The sequence below is a fragment of the Eucalyptus grandis genome, chromosome 8 (genome assembly GCF_016545825.1).
Source record: "Eucalyptus grandis isolate ANBG69807.140 chromosome 8, ASM1654582v1, whole genome shotgun sequence".
Taxonomy (NCBI): domain Eukaryota; kingdom Viridiplantae; phylum Streptophyta; class Magnoliopsida; order Myrtales; family Myrtaceae; genus Eucalyptus; species Eucalyptus grandis.
The window spans coordinates 4,790,266-4,808,403 of NC_052619.1; the positions used below are offsets into that span (position 1 = coordinate 4,790,266).

General features: G+C 38.4%; 2 protein-coding genes across 2 annotated transcripts; one reads left to right on the plus strand and one right to left on the minus strand.

Moving 5' to 3' along the window:
- The first annotated feature begins 1,677 nt into the window (after positions 1-1,677).
- On the plus strand, positions 1,678-9,580 carry LOC104428689 (kinesin-like protein KIN-12B). Its single transcript, XM_010041650.3, has 16 exons — positions 1,678-2,122; positions 2,330-2,467; positions 2,554-2,637; positions 2,721-2,843; positions 2,934-2,993; positions 3,104-3,157; positions 3,245-3,337; positions 4,606-4,701; positions 4,900-5,045; positions 5,831-5,980; positions 6,063-6,192; positions 6,280-7,260; positions 7,360-7,458; positions 7,538-7,690; positions 7,774-8,574; positions 9,063-9,580. The coding sequence occupies exons 1-16, from the start codon at positions 1,787-1,789 to the stop codon at positions 9,372-9,374; spliced, it is 3,756 nt and encodes a 1,251-aa protein (XP_010039952.2). The 5' UTR covers positions 1,678-1,786; the 3' UTR covers positions 9,375-9,580.
- Positions 9,581-13,835: 4,255 nt separating this feature from the next.
- LOC104429923 (transcriptional corepressor LEUNIG_HOMOLOG) lies at positions 13,836-16,157 on the minus strand. The gene is made up of 7 exons (XM_010042724.3): positions 16,114-16,157; positions 15,936-16,045; positions 15,501-15,650; positions 15,252-15,407; positions 15,053-15,169; positions 14,713-14,913; positions 13,836-14,265 (listed from the first exon to the last, which is right to left on the minus strand). The coding sequence occupies exons 1-7, from the start codon at positions 16,115-16,117 to the stop codon at positions 14,122-14,124; spliced, it is 882 nt and encodes a 293-aa protein (XP_010041026.3). The 5' UTR covers positions 16,118-16,157; the 3' UTR covers positions 13,836-14,121.
- Positions 16,158-18,138: the final 1,981 nt, after the last annotated feature.

Genomic DNA, 18,138 nt, shown 5'->3' on the forward strand with positions numbered 1-18,138 from the left:
CAGATCAAGAGTTGCGGGTCATTTTCTCGAATCTCGCAAATTGTCCATTAAATTCCTATAGATAAAGAATTCGTGCATTGGCCGAAGGCATAACTTAATTAGTTCATGAGATTCGTAGAGTGTTATATAAACCTTCCGATAGCCATGGACTTGCAAAGTGTTACTTTGTGCGACCCTTTTTGGATCGTTCAAACAAGCGAGTGATGATGGAAAGAGAATTCGCGTGGCGCGCGATAAAACGGCCATGACATTTGATGACAGGAGTTACGAGGGCGATAACATAAATTCGGAAAAAAAGCCGGTTCCGAGCGTTATGGTATGGTCAAATTGGGGCTTTCTCAGCATTATCTTTGGCCCTTTGGTTATCTTTCAGATCATTTATGACTCTACTTTACTCGAGTTTTCAGATCATTTTCTTTTTTTCAGCATTATTTGTCTCTATCCAAATCTAAGAGTATTTTATTGAGTGAGATTGTGAGTATTCGTGTTTATTGCTTCATTACGTCATACTTTCTACTTTGTATATGTACGGGATTAGTTTTGTCTCGATAGGTTTTGCGTTTTTTTTTTTTTTTGGTTAGTTCTACTCTATTTCTACACTACACTCACTCTTAGACTTTTGCCATGCCTCTTGCAGGGCGTGGGAGTCGAAATCCACTCCTGAAACTTACGCGTCCCCATCCGATCCCCCCTGAGAATGTGGGAATTTGAACTCCTCACCTCCCCCTTCCATGTTGGAAGAATGGCCACTGGGGATATAGGTTTTGCGTTTAGTTAACCCTTGGATTAGTGCAATTAATCAGGACGGGGCATGGTGTCATGGACCTTTGAGATTGAGAATTCTGGATTGCCCTTTCAAATCTAGCCCACCTTTTGTAAAACTACTATGGATTGAGAACACATTCACATGCCAAAAGCATAATTTAATTGGTTCATGAGACTTGCAAAGTATCCTATGAGTTTTTTAGTAATCAGACCTCTACGATAGAACCCTTGGGGTTAAAGAAAAAATTTCATTCTCCCCTTAGCTATAACATAATTTGAAATCAAGTAAGCGATGAATCAGTCGGAATGTCCCTAGGTAGGTGTTCACGGCCAAGCTTTTGTATCAAATTCAGCCTAACTCGGTTTCATCATGTTAGAAAAATAATAAGCTCATCTTGAACCAAAATGTCTCTTTTTCAATAATCCGAGAAAAAGAGAATGAAAACCCAACCATATGGAGGCTCGCGGATCACTCTGTGGTCTCGAGTCGGAATCGCAACAACTCTGGCTGGCGTAGTGCAATTTTCATTTTTTTTTCTCTTGAATTTTAAATAAGCAGTCCTTAACATAAAAATTAAAAAAGAAAAATTATCATGGAAAGAAAGTTAATTCCGCACCTTAACTTTAACAAGTTCGAACTGTAGATTCGAGAGGGGTTGCGAAATAATCAATAGTCTTATTTATATTCCTAAAGCTTTCATTCATATATATATTTTAAAAGTAAATATAGCTGTTAAAATTTATAATAATTTTTAAAATCCACAACGCTCCAGATCCAAGAAGCAGCAGCTCGCACGCTTATAAGGGGGGCACTGGCACGTGCGACGTCACCTCATCATCTTCTTCCACCAGAACTCCTCCCCCGAATTTCAAAATCGCTCTCCAACGGCTACATCCCATCTCTCTCTCTCTCTCTCTCTCTCTCCTCTTCTCTCGCTGCCTTGTCTCCCTCTTCAAACCCTAGCTCTCCACTCTCTCTCTCTACATCTCTCTCTCTCTCTCTCTCTCTTGCGCTTCGACGATGAAGCACTTCATGTTGCCCAAGGGCGCGGCCGCCGTGTTCAGGGAAGCGCAGACGCCGCCGCCGCCGGCCTACGATTCGCCGCCGACGAAGGGCAAGCCGTCGTCCAAGAAGCAGGGCCGGTGCAAGGAGAACACCCCGCCGCCGGATCCGAACTCCATGGGCTCCGACAGGAAGGCCTCGCCGGCCGCCGGAGCGGCGTCGGCGTCGGCGCCGGCGAAGGCGAGGTGTCCGCTGCCCCCGCGGCCGCCGTCGTCGAATCCGCTGAAGCGGAAGCTCAGCATGGAGACGATCGCGGAGAACGCCCTAGCTGGAGCTTCCGATTCTGGCGTGAAGGTAAATTAGGTCTTTGTAGCTCTGCCGATCTCGCTTCGTTTTTGGTGGTTAACGGCGATTGATTGCCGGAAATGAAGGGAAACTTGGTTAGATAATGTCAAACTCGAACTAGATTTACTATATTTAACCTCTAATTGATTCATTCTTGCATTTCAATGAAGCACTGCTTTGCTAAGATATACTTTGCTGATTTAACATGACGATCAGGTATTGGTGAGGATGCGGCCACACAAGAATGATGAAGAAGAGGGAGATATGATAGTGGAAAACGTGTCCAATGACGCTGTTACTATAAATGGTCAAACATTCACATTTGATGCTGTGGCTGACCCAGAGGCATCGCAGGTACTTCTAGCTGATCTCAACCAATTTAAGATCCGTTGTTACCTGAGAAATGGACTAAAACATCAGTTTGCATCCTGTTATTGCAGCTCGATATTTTTGAGCTCGTAGGCGCCCCTCTCGTCGAAAATTGCTTGGCTGGATTTAATAGTTCCATATTTGCTTATGGCCAGGTACTTGATCTACATTTCTGATCTGTTTGTAATCACATATGATCCTGTTTATGTTACTAACCGTTGCATATCTGTTGTGGTAGACTGGAAGCGGGAAAACTTACACAATGTGGGGTCCCACACAAGCATTATTGGAAGATAAGTTGTCGAACCAACAAGGCTTAACTCCTCGTATTCTTGAGTGCCTCTTTACCCGTATAAATGAGGTAAAAATTGCTCCTGTGTGGTACATTTTTTAAGGCATTTCCCTTATGCTGAGCACCATAATAGTGCGAAGTGATCCTTTTTGTGTGCAGGAACAAATTAAGCATGCTGACAAACAGCTCAAATATCAATGTCGCTGTTCATTTCTTGAGGTTTTTTTTTTTTTTTTTTTTTTTTTTTTTGAATTAATTTATTTTTAAGTTTCTTATACCATGTGGCACCGGTTTACCATATCTTATCACTCAACATTTCATATTTGTAGATATACAATGAACAGATAACTGATTTACTGGATCCCAGTCAGAGAAATCTTCAGGTATGATTACTGAAATTTAGTATAACCTCTGTAACCCTATTATATAAGAAATCAATGTAAAGTCTCACGACTATTTTCCTAACCCAGATAAGAGAAGATGTCAAAACTGGTGTATACGTCGAAAACCTGACCGAGGAAATTGTGTGCACTATGAAGGATGTGAACCAACTCTTGTTGCGGGTATGAATTTAGAATCTTGTTGAGTTAGTACAGATTTTATTATTGGCATTGCATCTAAGAACTTCTATTTTAATATATTTTTAGTCATCTGGGGATAATCCTCATAAAAGTTTCTACATTATATTAAGGTAGGTAATCAGATTTTTATGTGTTACTTGGAATATTGTGATGAACTGTCTTGGTCATTCATTGATCTACATTTACAACATGCCCTTTGGTCTTGCAGTTGCAACAGAATTTAAGTTCATCCAGCCAGCTTGAACAATTGTTTAGTTCATTGTACTAGACGTCCCTTAACTTCCTTTTGGTCCTCTTGATGGCGTGTTGATAATTTTGACATCATGTAGAGTTTAAATCAGTAATGTTGATGGACTATTTTAATGTGTTACTCATTTCTCCATTGGACAGTGATTGTCTTGTTGCCTACTAATATGCCTATATGCACCATTTTGGATTTTGGTGATAGTGTAGTATTTGACTAGCATGTACTGTTCAACATAGAAATGTCTTGATTTCTGAAAGCTATGTATCTGACTGGCATGGACCTATAGACATTCAAATGTCTTGATTATCGAACTCTTATTTTTTGGGGGGGAAAGTGGGTAATTAATTGTGTTATTTATCAGCATAACACCTCTATAACTTTTTTTTTTTGGTAAAGACACCTCTATAACTTTTTTCGCCACTAATGTGGAAAATGTGCTTGTATACTTAATGAAAGGACTTTTGGTAATTGTGGCCACACTGATTGCTGAAGGGTTTCCTTCAAAATACATCTTTTCACTTTCCACTGAAAATCCCCTTCATTCTAAATTTGAGTGAAAACCGACAAGTGCTAGTAGTTTTGTGTGCTTACGAGAAAGTTGTGGCTCCCTCAAATATCTGGATCGGAATTGGTAATCTAAGGTTGATTCCTGATACCATACCATTAAATTGTGCAATCATACATCACGGCAATAGATTAAAGAAACTGAGTCAGAATTCTAAAGAAGTTTTCTAAGCTTCCTTGTTTTTTGCAGTTCTGTTTCTGTGTCTTTTCCTACACAAAAAAAAAAAAAAAATTAAAAGAAGTTTCCAAGTTTGACTTTTAGAGCTATTGCTCTGTTGCTGTCATTTATGGCTGTTCTGTTTCTCCGAGATAAAACTAAGAAACGCATGCATAGTGATTTTTGGGGAAGAAGTTTAAGGTGAATGCACTTTGATATAGAAAAAAGGTTGTGATATAGAAATGTCCAGCATAATCTCCTAAGCTACCGCTACTGATGCAGGGATTGTCAAACAGGAGAACGGGTGCTACCAGCATAAATGCAGAGAGTTCTCGCTCGCACAGTGTGTTTACTTGCATAATTGAGTCCCGATGCAAGGTAAACAGAAAGAGTTTAGATGTGCTAGAAAATTGTAGTGCCGTGACTTTTCTTTAAATGCTTGTCTCCTCTTGATTGCAAAGCATGGCTTAAAGAATAAGCGGCTTTAAAACAAAGCAATTGCCAACGTTGACAAGTACTGTCAAATTGTGGGGGGGCTCTGACTTTTCTCTAAAAGTTTATCTTACTTGATTATAGAGCATGGCTGATGGAATGAGCAGTTTCAAAACAAGTAGAATTAATCTCGTTGATCTGGCTGGATCGGAAAGGCAGAAGTTAACAGGAGCTGCAGGAGATCGATTAAAGGAAGCTGGGAATATAAATCGGTCACTCTCACAGCTTGGGTATGGGCCATTTCTCTTTGATTGTGATGATTCCCCTAATGCAAGTTTATCTTTTGCGAAATCCTGAATCGCTGATTAATTTTAGATGATTTGAAAAAAGCTTGAACAGGAGTACTGCTGGTGGTTTGGTTTACTAATCTGCAAAAAAGTTAGAAGTATAATATTGAGGAACATGTAGGAGGTTAGGAATTTGGGCCCTAGAATTATTGCATGGGGATAACTCCAATGAAAGAATAGAAAGACGGTATTTTTAAATTTGCCAAGGATATTATGTTCAAGAAAACCTATCTCAGAAGCAAAGACATCTAAGCTTTTCATCTTATTTATTGGCATCGACAGTGATTCTTAAGATTTCATCAGTTAAGTTGACCACATTACTATTGTTACTAGGATTTAGGCATGTCTAAAGTACAATAGCATTTTCTTTTTTTAGCTTTTTACTTAGGAAATTGGAGTTGAGTGGCATTTGACAAGCTGTTGGCTATATTGGCTTAATTTCTTCCCTAAATAATTTTATCAGAAGTACCATTTGTTAGTTTTCTTGCATGCACATGGAGTCTTTTGCAAGCTTCCATTACCTTATGCAAGTCTCAATCAAAAGGTAATTTATGGTTTAACATGTTTTCTCAGTTACAGGCACCTTTTATATGTATTTTGCATAGTGTGCTTGCTTAGTCATTTGTTTGCATACAAGAGTATCACCTGATAGTGTGAATGCTCTTTTTTTTTGTAGGATGCAGACATTCTTAATGCTTTACTAATTAAGTTACTTTTGAGCAATGCAGAAATTTGATAAAAATTCTTGCTGAAATTTCGCAAACGGGGAAGCAAAGGCATATTCCTTACAGAGACTCCAAGTTGACATTCTTGTTGCAGGAATCTCTCGGTGGAAATGCAAAGCTAGCAATGGTCTGCGCTATATCTCCTGCACCAAGGTAGTTCTCCTGAGCACTTTAACAGAGCAAGAAAATTATTCTCTTTTCTTGATATGGATCTTTACTTGGATATATATTACAGCTGCAAGAGCGAGACATTTAGTACCTTGAGATTTGCACAGCATGCAAAGGCCATAAAAAATAAAGCAGTCGTGAATGAAGTAATGCGGGAGGATGTGAAATTTTTACGCGAGGTGATAAGGCAATTAAAGGTATATGTTCCCTGCTGTTCTTGCCTGCTTGTTTTTCTAGCAGCAGTCACAAATTTATTAGAGATCTTACCTTTCTATGATCTGCAGGATGAGCTACTTCGAATGAAAGAAAATGGAAATAACCCAAGTGACTCAAAACATTACTTAACGGGAAAGGACGTTAGGAGGAGTTTGCACCTTCTTAACTTGAGTCTCCACCACCCAATGACATTACCTCATGCTGACGATGATAGTGATGAGGAGATGGAAATAGATGAAGAGGCAGTCGAGAGGCTCTGTCATCAAGTGGGTTTGCAGTCATCTAGTTGCGGAGATATGGAAGGTGTTTCTGAACAACCTGATGTGGAAAACCTTGGAGATCCTATTGTAGAAACCTCTGATGGCACCTCCTCCAAGCATTTATTTGAGGGAGAAAAGTCGGACTCTTTGGATGTCAAAATGGATGATGGAGAAGCACCGGCTGTTTCTTTGAACAGTTCAACAGATTGTCTCACCCCATCTGGCCTTAATGTCACTGTTAGTGAGACATCCCCTCTTAAGTCTCCAACTCCAAGTGTTTCCCCTAGAGTCACCAACACAAGCCGAAAAAGTCTCAGGACTTCGTCCATGTTGACTGCATCACAGAAGAATTTGGAAAATGACTCTTCCATAGAGCAAGCTGGTCTGCGCATTTCTTCTCCGAAATCTTTAAATAAGAGCTCATCACATCACCTGCCTACACAGAGGAGCAGTAGCTACCTTGTACCTACTGAACACTTGGCAGCAAGCCTCCAACGCGGTCTTGAAATAATGGAACGCAAGAGTTCAGCTCTGAGAAGGTCATCATTCAGATTTTCATATAAACCTGCAGAATCCAAGTCAATTATTCCCGTTATCAAAGTTGACACTGGAGTGCAAGTTTCATTGGAAGACAACCCGATGGTTGTCGAAGCTCCAATGGATTACTTGTGCAGTAATTGCAGAACCAGAACACAGACAGATGTTAAAGATGTCGATGGGGGCAACCTGCAGATAGTGCCAGTCGGTGGGTCAGAGTCCAGTGAGAAATCAAAGAAGCAAGTTCCCAAGGTAAGCCTAAAAGGCTGCAAATTCGAACTATTTTCCCCATACCTGACTAATCTGTATCATAGAAGCAATGGTGACATCGGTCTCTCATATGTCATATAGGCAGTGGAAAAAGTTTTGACAGGAGCTTTCAGGAGGGAAATGGCACTGGAAGAATTTTGTGGGAAACAAGCAGCAGAGATAATGCAGCTTAACCGCTTGGTAGGTTTGCTAAACATGCCTTTCAGAGACTTGCTTAGTAAGAGCTAAAAGTTTGACCATTTTGGGAAATCTTTAACAGGTACAACAATTCAAACACGAAAGAGAATGCAATGCTATAATAGCACAGACAAGAGAGGATAAAATACTTAGACTCGAGAGCCTTATGGATGGTGTTATGCCAACTGAAGAGTTTATGGGGGAGGAATTTGCCTCTCTTAATCACGAGTACAAGGTACAGTTTTGCTCTAAAGTATTTGTACATATATTATGGAGTTGATGTGATGACAGAGTGTAAGTTTCTTTTCTTTGTTTCAGCTTCTGAAGGAGAAATATGAAAACCATCCTGAAGTTTTACAGTCAAAGATCGAACTAAAAAGACTGCAAGATGAACTGGAGCAATATCAAAACTTCTTTAATAATGGGGAAAGGGAAGTACTGCTGGAAGAGATTCAAGACTTAAGAAGCCAGCTCCAGTATTATATGGATGCTTCCACTTCATTGGGTACAAAACGCAGTCCACCACTGCTTTTGGATTATCCATGTGGACCCAGTCCAGCTCCATCGTTAAGCACAGTCCCAGAGTCCATTGAAGAAAGTGCCAAAGAGAAATTCGAACAAGAGAGAAAGCGTTGGACTGAAGCAGAGAGCAAGTGGATATCACTCACTGAAGAGTTGAGGATGGAGCTTGAAGCTAGCAGGTCACAAGCTGAAAAGTGGCGGCAGGAGTACGAAACTGAGAAAAAGTGCACAGAAGATTTGGAAGAAGCAATGCGGTGGGCTATGGAAGGGCAAGCAAGGACACTTGAACAGTATGCCGATCTTGAAGAGAAACATATTCAGTTACTTGCAAGGCATAGAAGAATGCAGGAAGGTATAGATGACGTGAAGAAGGCAGCTGCTAAGGCCGGTGTGCGAGGTGCTGAATCTAAGTTTATAAATGCCCTTGCTACAGAAATATCAGCTCTAAAAGTGGAAAGAGAAAAAGAGAGGAGGTACATGAGGGATGAGAACAGAGAACTTAAATCTCAACTGCAGGATACTGCTGAAGCTGTGCAGGCAGCAGGTGAATTACTTGTGAGGCTTAAAGAAGCAGAAGAAGCTGTTGCTGCAGCCCAGGTGACTTTCGTTTTCTTTACTTGCTGAACTTCCTGCTTTTACAAAGCTTAGTAGTATTTTTTGCCCCATATTGCACCTTCTGTTAGTGGCTGGTGTGTGAACTTCATCATATGTGCTAATCGACATATGCCATTCATTAGTGGCATCGGGGTGGTGCAAGTGGCATGCTATACTGCTCACTGATTTATGGAGTTTTCTTGAGAGTTCACTTGACGAATAGATCTGCTTCTTCCATTACTTTTATATGAACAGTGAAGAACATCATGACATTCTGCTCATTGGGGAGCTATTGACACGAAGATGTCCTATATACTTATGTAAACATTGGGCATATGTTCTTGTTTAATACGATTTGCTTTCTTTTTGCGCATGCAAAGCTTTACTTAGGCTAAAGGAAAAGTTCTGTTATGATTGTATTTGTATAGTTGGAGTTATGTTCTTTGTATTTGTGTTATGATAATCTGATGTAAAGTTTTAACATGCTGCAGAAACGAGCTATGGAGGCCGAGCAAGAAACTAAGAAGGCTTACCAAGAGATGGATAATTTGAAAAAAGAGCACCAAACTGAGATACAGACTGTGAATTGCCTCCTAGCAGAGTCTAGACTGCCTAATGAATCATGCGGAGCTGCTGCTGATGATTTCCCTGTGGCCAAATATGACAATGGCGAACCCCAAAATGCGGATGACCAGCAGTGGAAGGAAGAGTTCAAAGAGTTCTACGGTGGTGAAGACGGTGAGTTGTCCAGACTTGTGGAGCCAAAATCATGGTTCATGGGATACGATAGTTGCAACATTTAGAGAAGAGAAATGTAATTGCAGAGTCATCATGTATGTATGTATGTTACACAGGCCCCTCGCGGCGGCTCCGTCTAGTCAATCCTTTTTCGCATTGATTGTGAGGACCAGTGTCTTGGTTCTCTTTATAAGCTTTGTATCAAAATGTTTAGATTTTCACTTCCCAACTTCTACATATAAAGTGGCATGGCTTCATTCTTTTATTCAAACTCTCTTCGGTACATTCGAAACATGCGGTGACTCTCACCTTCTTTTTCTTTGGTTTACTGCATTAGCTGTCCAGAGCAGGTGGCAGCAAACTGAAGTAAAACAAAACAAGCTCAAGTGCTCTTTTCTTGAAGGGGAACTAATTTGAGCATGGTGGATGAATGCTCATGACGTTTTTCCCCTATTAAGGGTATTCTTCGCGTTAAACCTAAGTTAAGACATAAAGTATGTCTTATTCCTCGGAATGAAGTACTTGCATCCACCCCATGAGAGGCTTTCTCTGCCTTCTCAATTCAATTGCTCTTCTCAAAATTTTAGCTGTCACTGGCCTCAGCTTTCTTTTGGACTCGTCTTTGATTTTTAACGGCCGCCATGGACAGACGGTTGTACTTTTGGGTCACTGCTAAAACTTTGGAATATTGATGTCCCACGGAATAAATTATCTGTTGGGCAGTAAATTGCGTGACTATCCCTTAAGAAGTAGTGACATTAGTAAATTATGTTCAGAAAAAATGATTTGGACCGAAATTGATGTGGTGTGGATTCTCTCTTCAGGCAAGCTTGTATACAAAGTACCATAATCAGTTGGCAATTCATTCATTGTTAGAAAGAAAAGACGAACAGTAGATGTAAAAGAACAGGGTACTATACCACCCAACTTTAGAAGAATCTGATTAGGATTAAGGAAACCAAAAGCAAGGGGAAAGTTAATTACCGCGTCATTCGAAAAATCAAATTATCTCTTCAAGATAATTGCTTCCTTTATAAAAGTAGTGCCCTGTTTTGTGCTCTGTGAGATTAATTACTTCTCTTCATGATACGTGAAAATTTATGTTAAATGCCGAAAAAAGAGAGGTTATTTTGCCCTTTTTGGAAAATCGGAAAACGAGCTCTCCCGATGTGACAGCGTTCCACTTGACGGCGACATCCCTCTACCCTCCATAATAAAGGATCACAAGCATACCATGCCCACTATAGCAAAGATTTGAATCCGTGAGACTAATATAATGGCGATGGCCGGTTCTTGCATCATTAAAAAATTTATTGTCTTGTGTACAAAGTTATTTACATGTAGATATATTTTGAGAGTAAGTTCGGTGTATATTGATGTTAATTTAATATGGATATATACCATTAGTTGATCTTTTAAGAAAATTTACTAATCACATCAATGGATAAATTATCTGCATTAATTTCTTACTTCTCTATATTATAATTTAGTAGTCCAGGAATTACTAATTACTGAATTCGACAATTTCACTTTTTTTTATATGAAAATTAAATATTGAACTTTAGAATTTACTAAGTCCAAAATAACTTTCCGTTGTTCAAAGTCACCTATAACATATTAAAATTGTCGGTTATTAATAAGTATGTTTTTTTCAATTTTCATATTAAAACTTGAGAAACATTACCAATCAATTTATGAAGTTATTAATTTGGGAGAAGTATATCATAAGTGTCTTAACTTGTGTACAACGCTCATTTTAGTGCCATAACTTTTAATCGGTTTACTTAAGTGCCTGCGATGAAAAAATTCAAGCTAGAGAAATTATGTACCTTTAAAATTTTATTTGAGGTGTCATTTTTTTATACTGAAGTGATCACTTTTTCATTAAGATTGACACTTAAATAATCACTTTTTAACAATTGGCACTATAGTGATCATTTTTTTTTAAAACAATGATTGGCATTAAAGTGATCACTTTTTAACTTGCTATATAACGTCGTTTAAAGATTTTTTTGACACTGAAGTGATCATTTTTTCATTAGGATTGGCATTGAAGTGTTCACTTTTTATTGAAGCAATCATTTTTTTTACAATGACTAGCATCGATTACTTTTTAACTTGCTACATGATGTCGCTTAGAGATTATATGCTAATTGGGTAGGTCGACAAGCCACGTAGGATTGAGTAATCCGGTAACTCAGATTAGAGTTGACACTTAGGTGATCTCTCTCTCTCTCTCTCTCTCTTAAATGGCACTTAAGTGAGTCAACGAAAAGTTATGGTAACTCATATTAGAGTTGACACTTAGGTGATCTCTCTCTCTCTCTTAAATGGCACTTAAGTGAGTCGACGAAAAGTTATGGCACTAAAGTGAGCGTTGTACATAAGTTCAAACACTTCTAGTGTATTTCTTTCTTCATTTTTTCAATTTTAAAAGGTTACTGACCATAGTGCAACCTACTTTTATTATTCATTTTTTCATATTACAACTTGAGAAACATTACCAATTAATTTATGGAGTTATTAATTTGTGAAATAGGAAAGTTATTTTTCCTTAGAAAAACTTACTAATCCATTAAAAATCTCAAGCAAAACCATCGAAACTTGGGTGTGATGCTGATTTTGTATTTTGTATCCTATTCCATTTCTTGTATTTGGTTCAGCATTTCAAGGGGTTTCAGTCTTTAAAGTCCTTTGGGAAAATGCTGGACCGTTTGACAGTAATTTTAAAGTAGCTTTCAAGTGAAAGCCAGCATTAGAAAAGCTGAAAGCTCAATGCTAGTAGGGACTAGCTTTGGGCTTTGAGCATTTGGCCAAATGTTGAAACTTATTTTTTTCTTCCAAAACTATCATCACTCATTCTTCAAATTTCTGATTTTGCCCTTGTTATTATTTTTTTAAATGCCAAAATAATGCTAAAAAAATCAAATATATATAAATGCTAAAAAATTTAAATATATTTTGGTCTTTTTAAAAAATATATTTATATATTTGATTTTTTTAGTATTATTGTCAAAATTTATATTTAAAAAGCTGCATATATTATTTTTTCAATTTTAAACAAATAAAAATAAAAAATTCAGATGAAGGGTTTGGTCTTTTTTTTATATATATATATTTGATTTATATTTGATTTCGCATTATTATCAAATTTATATTTAAAAAGTCGCATGTATTATTTTTCAAATTTTAAAATAAAAATAAAAAATTTCGACGAAGGATTTGGTCTTTTTAAAAAAAAAAAATATATATATATTTTTAAATATATATATGTATTTAATTTTTTTTTAGTATTATTGTCAAAATTTATATTAAAAAGTTGAATACATTATTTTTTTTATTTTAAAATTTTAAAAATTTAAAATTCGATGAAGGGTTTGATCTTTAAAAAAATTATATATGTATTTGATTTTTTAGCATTATTTTCAAAATTATATTTAAAAAGTTGCATACATTATTTTTTTCATGTTTAAACAAATAAAAATTTAAAAATTTTGACGAAGGATTTGGTCTTTTTAAAAAAAATTATATATATGTATTTGATTTTTTTAAACATTATTGTGAAAATTCATATTTAAAAAGTTGCATACATCATTTGTTTTTCAATTTTAAGCAAATAAAATTAAAAATTCCGATGAAGGGTTTGGTCTTTTTTAAAAAAAAAAATATATATATATATTATATATTTTTAAGTATTATTGTTAAAATTTATATTAAAAAGTTGCATACATTATTTCTTTTCAATTTTAAACAATTTAAAATTTAAAATTTCTGAGGAAGGGTCTAGTCTTTTAAAAAATTATATATATGTATTTGATTTTTAGCATTGTTTTCAAATTTATATTTAAAAAGTTGCATACATTATTTTTTCAATTTTAAATAAATAAAATTAAAAAAATTAGCTATATAGTTTTGATTAAAAGTCAATATATTACTTACCTTACTAAAAAAAAATTAAGATTAATCACTTAAGAAGCTTTTCAAATGTATTTTCTATCAAATAGCATTTTTCTCAAAGTTGATTCTCAAAGCATAATTTACCAAACGGTATTTGCATTTGCATAAAGTCTTTTAGACTAAATTGCTTTGCATTCTCTCAATGGACTTTTAAAATGCTGAACCAAACACACCCTGCATTTTGAATTGGCTTTGTAAAGGGATTTTGGGCTTCCAATGATCTTTAGCCCAAATATTGGGTGTTTGGTTTCATTTTTGAAACCCGCCTTGAGGCAAAGTTTGCCTTGGAAAGCCCAAGTCCTAAGTTGCCTTGGCTTTCAGCATTCTCAAAAGCCTCATGTCTACTGTTCACGTCTACTATTCATCTCATTCTCTAGCGATGTGTGGCTAATCAGAGATGAGCTCAAGAGAACGGCGAGGTCATGGTTGAGGCCGGCGAGGTCGCGACAACTGTCATCGGCCAGTCGCGTGACCCCGACGAGTTTTTAACCCGACAATCTTGCTAGGCAATTCTGAGACGTTTAGAGGAGACAAAAACAATTTCTCCTAGACTAGCAAAGTCACGCACCTTTTAACCCGACAATCTTGATAGACGAGAAATTGTGATTCCGACGATGATAAATCAAGATCTTGTACATTTCCAAGGGACAATCATAGTGTTACAGATAATAGGGTGGCTCACAATGACGACGAAGCCGAGTGAGATCCTGCTTCAACCTTATTAAATGGATAGATTATGTTGGTGAAGCATGGGTGTCAACCACCAGTGGTTTTTGGCTCTCCTTTGTGACCCTCCTCAGCTCAACACGCTCAAATCGAAGGCTTCCAAAAAGCAAGAAAGGAAGGAGTGAACTTTCACTTCCAAATCTTAACCGACTTGTCATGACCAACCGAGGCAATCATCCCTGTCACTGGCGACTGCGCCAATGCCGAAATAATACACTCGTGAGCTTCGACTGTCAGACACTTGTTCTCTACCATGTTCCACAACTCCAACGACTGCAAGGGATAAAGCAAACATCAAACAATTCCGAAATAAGGCTTGAGAAACTAAAAAGTATTGATAACAGTTACAATTCCCACAAATCATTCGGTCTAAAGAAATCAATGTGATGTGCAACATCCATGACAGAAAGTTGCAATTCCTTTTCATAGCCCTTCAAATATGAGTCAGATTCTTACTTAAAGGATTTGGCCCAAAAAAGATATAAATAGATTATTGTTGATTAAAGATTTGAAGAACACTTCTAGGGATTTATTTATCCAACCAGTTCTTTCTGAAGTATGAATTGGTTCCACAGGATAAGAAATGCACCCTAAATGCGATTGAAAAGCTCTACAAGTGGAATTGCATTCTAGCAGTCAAATAACAGCTGACTGCATTCTAACAGTGAAATAAAAGCAATCATGTGCAGCACATATACCAATAATAGCACCAATCATCACCTGATAACAGCCAATAACCAAAAGATTGGAATAGGTTGGATGGAATACGCATGAGTGAAACTTGTTTCCACTGGAAGTGAGTTCGTGGACACATTCACCAGAGGACAGTCGCCACACCTGAACAATTTCATTGCAGACAGATGCCAAATAATCTCCATTAGCATCCCAACTTAGAGTATGTACCTCTGACGACGGGTGCCCCTGGAAATGTAAAGAGTTATCCCACTACAATTAGCAATTCCGGTTAGAATGTCTGCCACGCTCTTGGAACTTATATGTACAATTTCCTTTTAGACAAATTCAGAGCTCCCTCTCACTCTAGTGAATTATATATTGGTACCTCCAACAAGTGAATCAGCCTGTCAGTCTCAACATCGAAGACAGACACCGCCTTATTTGCTGCTGCCGCAAGCAACTGCCCTATCCTGGGTTGAAATCTTATATGTGCCATGCCTCCCTGCACATCCAACAATCAAGTACTTCAGAACAGCTGCAGAAAGGTCTGAGAATTAAAAAATCAGCTGAGATTTGTTTGTAACCCTGGAGACACGGGTGCACGAGTCTTGATTAATACTCCAGAAACGAATCTCACTGTTACTGTCGCAAGAGCAGAAAAGATCATTCTTCTTAGGGTGGAAGTCGAGGGATATCACCTGGGAGGTGTGTCCAGTATATGACTGTAAGGAATAGGCTGGCTGCAACACCCAAAGATCATAAGCACGATTCGTTTTTGACCTATTTAGGGTGAAAGATGTTAGACAAGAAATGAAATAAGGTAGAGACTATACTTGCGCCGCATCCCAAACCCGGATGGTTTTATCAAATGAAGATGTTGCCAATTGTGTCGTGTTTGGTCTGAAACGCACATCGGTGATTATGGAAATATGTTCTTTTGGAGTGCTCTCAGTTTGAAAAGTCTCCACATTCCAGAGGATAACCTATTGATATCACACAGAAAAGTATCTGACATCACCATATCGTTTATAATCAACATAACCATGTGAAATTATGAACTAGGCAAAGTTTTCAGTACTTTGCACAACCCTCAAAAACTAGTGCAGACCTCAAGTGCAGAAACTTTCACGCAGCACCAAACTTACACACCAGGAGCTCAAGGGAAGCACAATGAAAAAACATTTGAATAACAATTATGATCCAGTTACATACGTCGCCTAGAAGCAAATTGCGCTCAGTATCAATCTGTATCCCAGGATAGTACTTGCCTTCTTGTCATGGCCAGCACTTGCCAAGTACTTCCCATCCGAAGAAAAATGACAGCAGACAACTTTGCTATTGCTCTCGCGCTTGGAAATAACTTCACTGAAGATAAACTCTGAAAAGGAAAAATAGGGTCAGCTATCAACGTCTACTGCAAATAGAAGGAAGAAGTCGGTCAATTACCCATGTCCTCCGGCCCTCTCTCTCTGTCCGCCTGCAGCAGCAGCAGCTAGCACCAATCGCTCATGTGAGGGAGGGAGGGAGGAGAGAGAAAGAGGAGGGAGATGATGGAGATTGAGATGGAGATGGAGGAGGAGGAGTCGATGCTTTGATTTGCAGTTGAAGGTTTTAGAGAGAGAGAGGGGTAAAATGGTGGAGATGGGAGGGTTAAAAAGTAGGCTTGGGTTGGGGGTAGATTGGGTATTTTGTTTAGGCTCAAAGAGGGGGGTGGGATTGGGGGCGCTGCACTTGGATTTCTCGCGATATTTGCCCCCCCTCTCGAATATTCTGAGTTCCTTCCCCCGGCTGCTCCCATATTCTTTATCAAACCATTTAATAAATTTAATTTTTTTGGTAAATAATAAAATTAAAATTTATAGTCATTTGTGTATTATCATAACTTATTTTATTACGTATATATATATATATGAAATCACATTGGGCATGTGTTCAATTTCATCTTGATCGATTTTATTTCTAACTAAGCTGGATTTTTACACTTTAGTGGTGAGCTCAGACATAACAATTAACGGAGTATGCGCCATGAGATTTGCTCAAAAGATATGACCTGATGCAGCGTTAGTAATAGAATGTATCAGCCATTTTTCGATGGTTATAACTTATAATCCATTTTCTAGGAGCTCGAGTTGTCGGTTGATGAATATGAGATGTGGCGGATATCGTAATGCTCGCCCGAGAAGTTTTTCTAGAAAGGGTATATTATGATCGAACATCTATATATCACAAAAGGAAAGAAGGTCGTTAGTTCTGAACAGGGTTGGCGACTGGAATAGTAACGATCAATCCTCCATGTATGGAACATTTTCATTCTTGCCAATAAAGTTGTATAGGCCGGAGCATAGATGTATTACGTACCCATAAAAGGGTACCGACATGGAGATTTTATTGATCGGGACTGACCGTTTATACTAACAACGCAAAGCCTAACAAGATTTCGTTATATCTTCCTTACAGCGTACGGGGTCGATCTTTGAAGAAAACGTATTTATTTGAAATAGAACATTTTGGACTTCAAAGTTCCAAATGATTCTTCTTATTGTTTTTTTTGGTCGATAATACGTTAGCTCTTCATTTACTTAGCGAAGTTCGGAGAGATTACATCAAGAACATCGGCGCATAATAAATCAAATAAAGCTGTCGGGGGTTAGTTACCCAATTTCTAGGAAGGTAATTTTGTCATTGGGCCTTTGCGACCCAGTCTGCGGGCCTATTTGCTTCTCTGCTGCAGTGGGCCAAAGTGAGACCCGTGAACCTGTTTAGCTTTTCCTTGATCTGGTTCATGAGCGGCGCCACCTCCCATCTGAAGTCTTCGTTGAACTGAAGTGCTCGCACGAGCAGAAGACTATTTGTTTGTACTTCCAGCTGTTCCTCAGTTCTATCGAAGATGAAATTTAGGGTTTCCAGGAGAGCAATTGCCTTTGCTTGATTTGCTGAAGATGCCGCTACAGTCATGGAGAAGCCCTCAACGAGACTGCCTCGGGAGTCCCTACAGACGCAGGCAACAACAGCTCTGTTCTCGTCTTCGCCCCGGGAGTCCCTACAGATGCAGGAGACAACAGCTCTGTTCTGATCTTCGCCCTTGTTCTCGTCTTCGCCCCGGGAGTCTCTACAGACGCAGGCAACAGCAGTTGTGGTCTCGTCTTCGTCCCTGTCGACAGCAGCTTTGGTCTCATTTTCGCCACTGTCCTCTCGTTCACGCCTGGCAAAGGATGCGTCTATGTTTAGTTTGAGTGAGCCTGGTTTCAGGGGTTGCCACCGATTTGTGTGGGTCTCACTTGCTATCTTCTTTTCTGCAGTTCTGTTCCAAGTTTCGAAATTTCTCTGTAACGCCTCTGATCTGAATAGGGTCTGCTTCGGGAAGAGGGGTTTTTGGTCGAAGATAAACCTGTTGCGGTCTTGCCAGATGCTCCACAGGGTAGTAGCGATCTTATTGAACTTTGAGGAGCTTTGTGGATCTTTTTTCCTCAT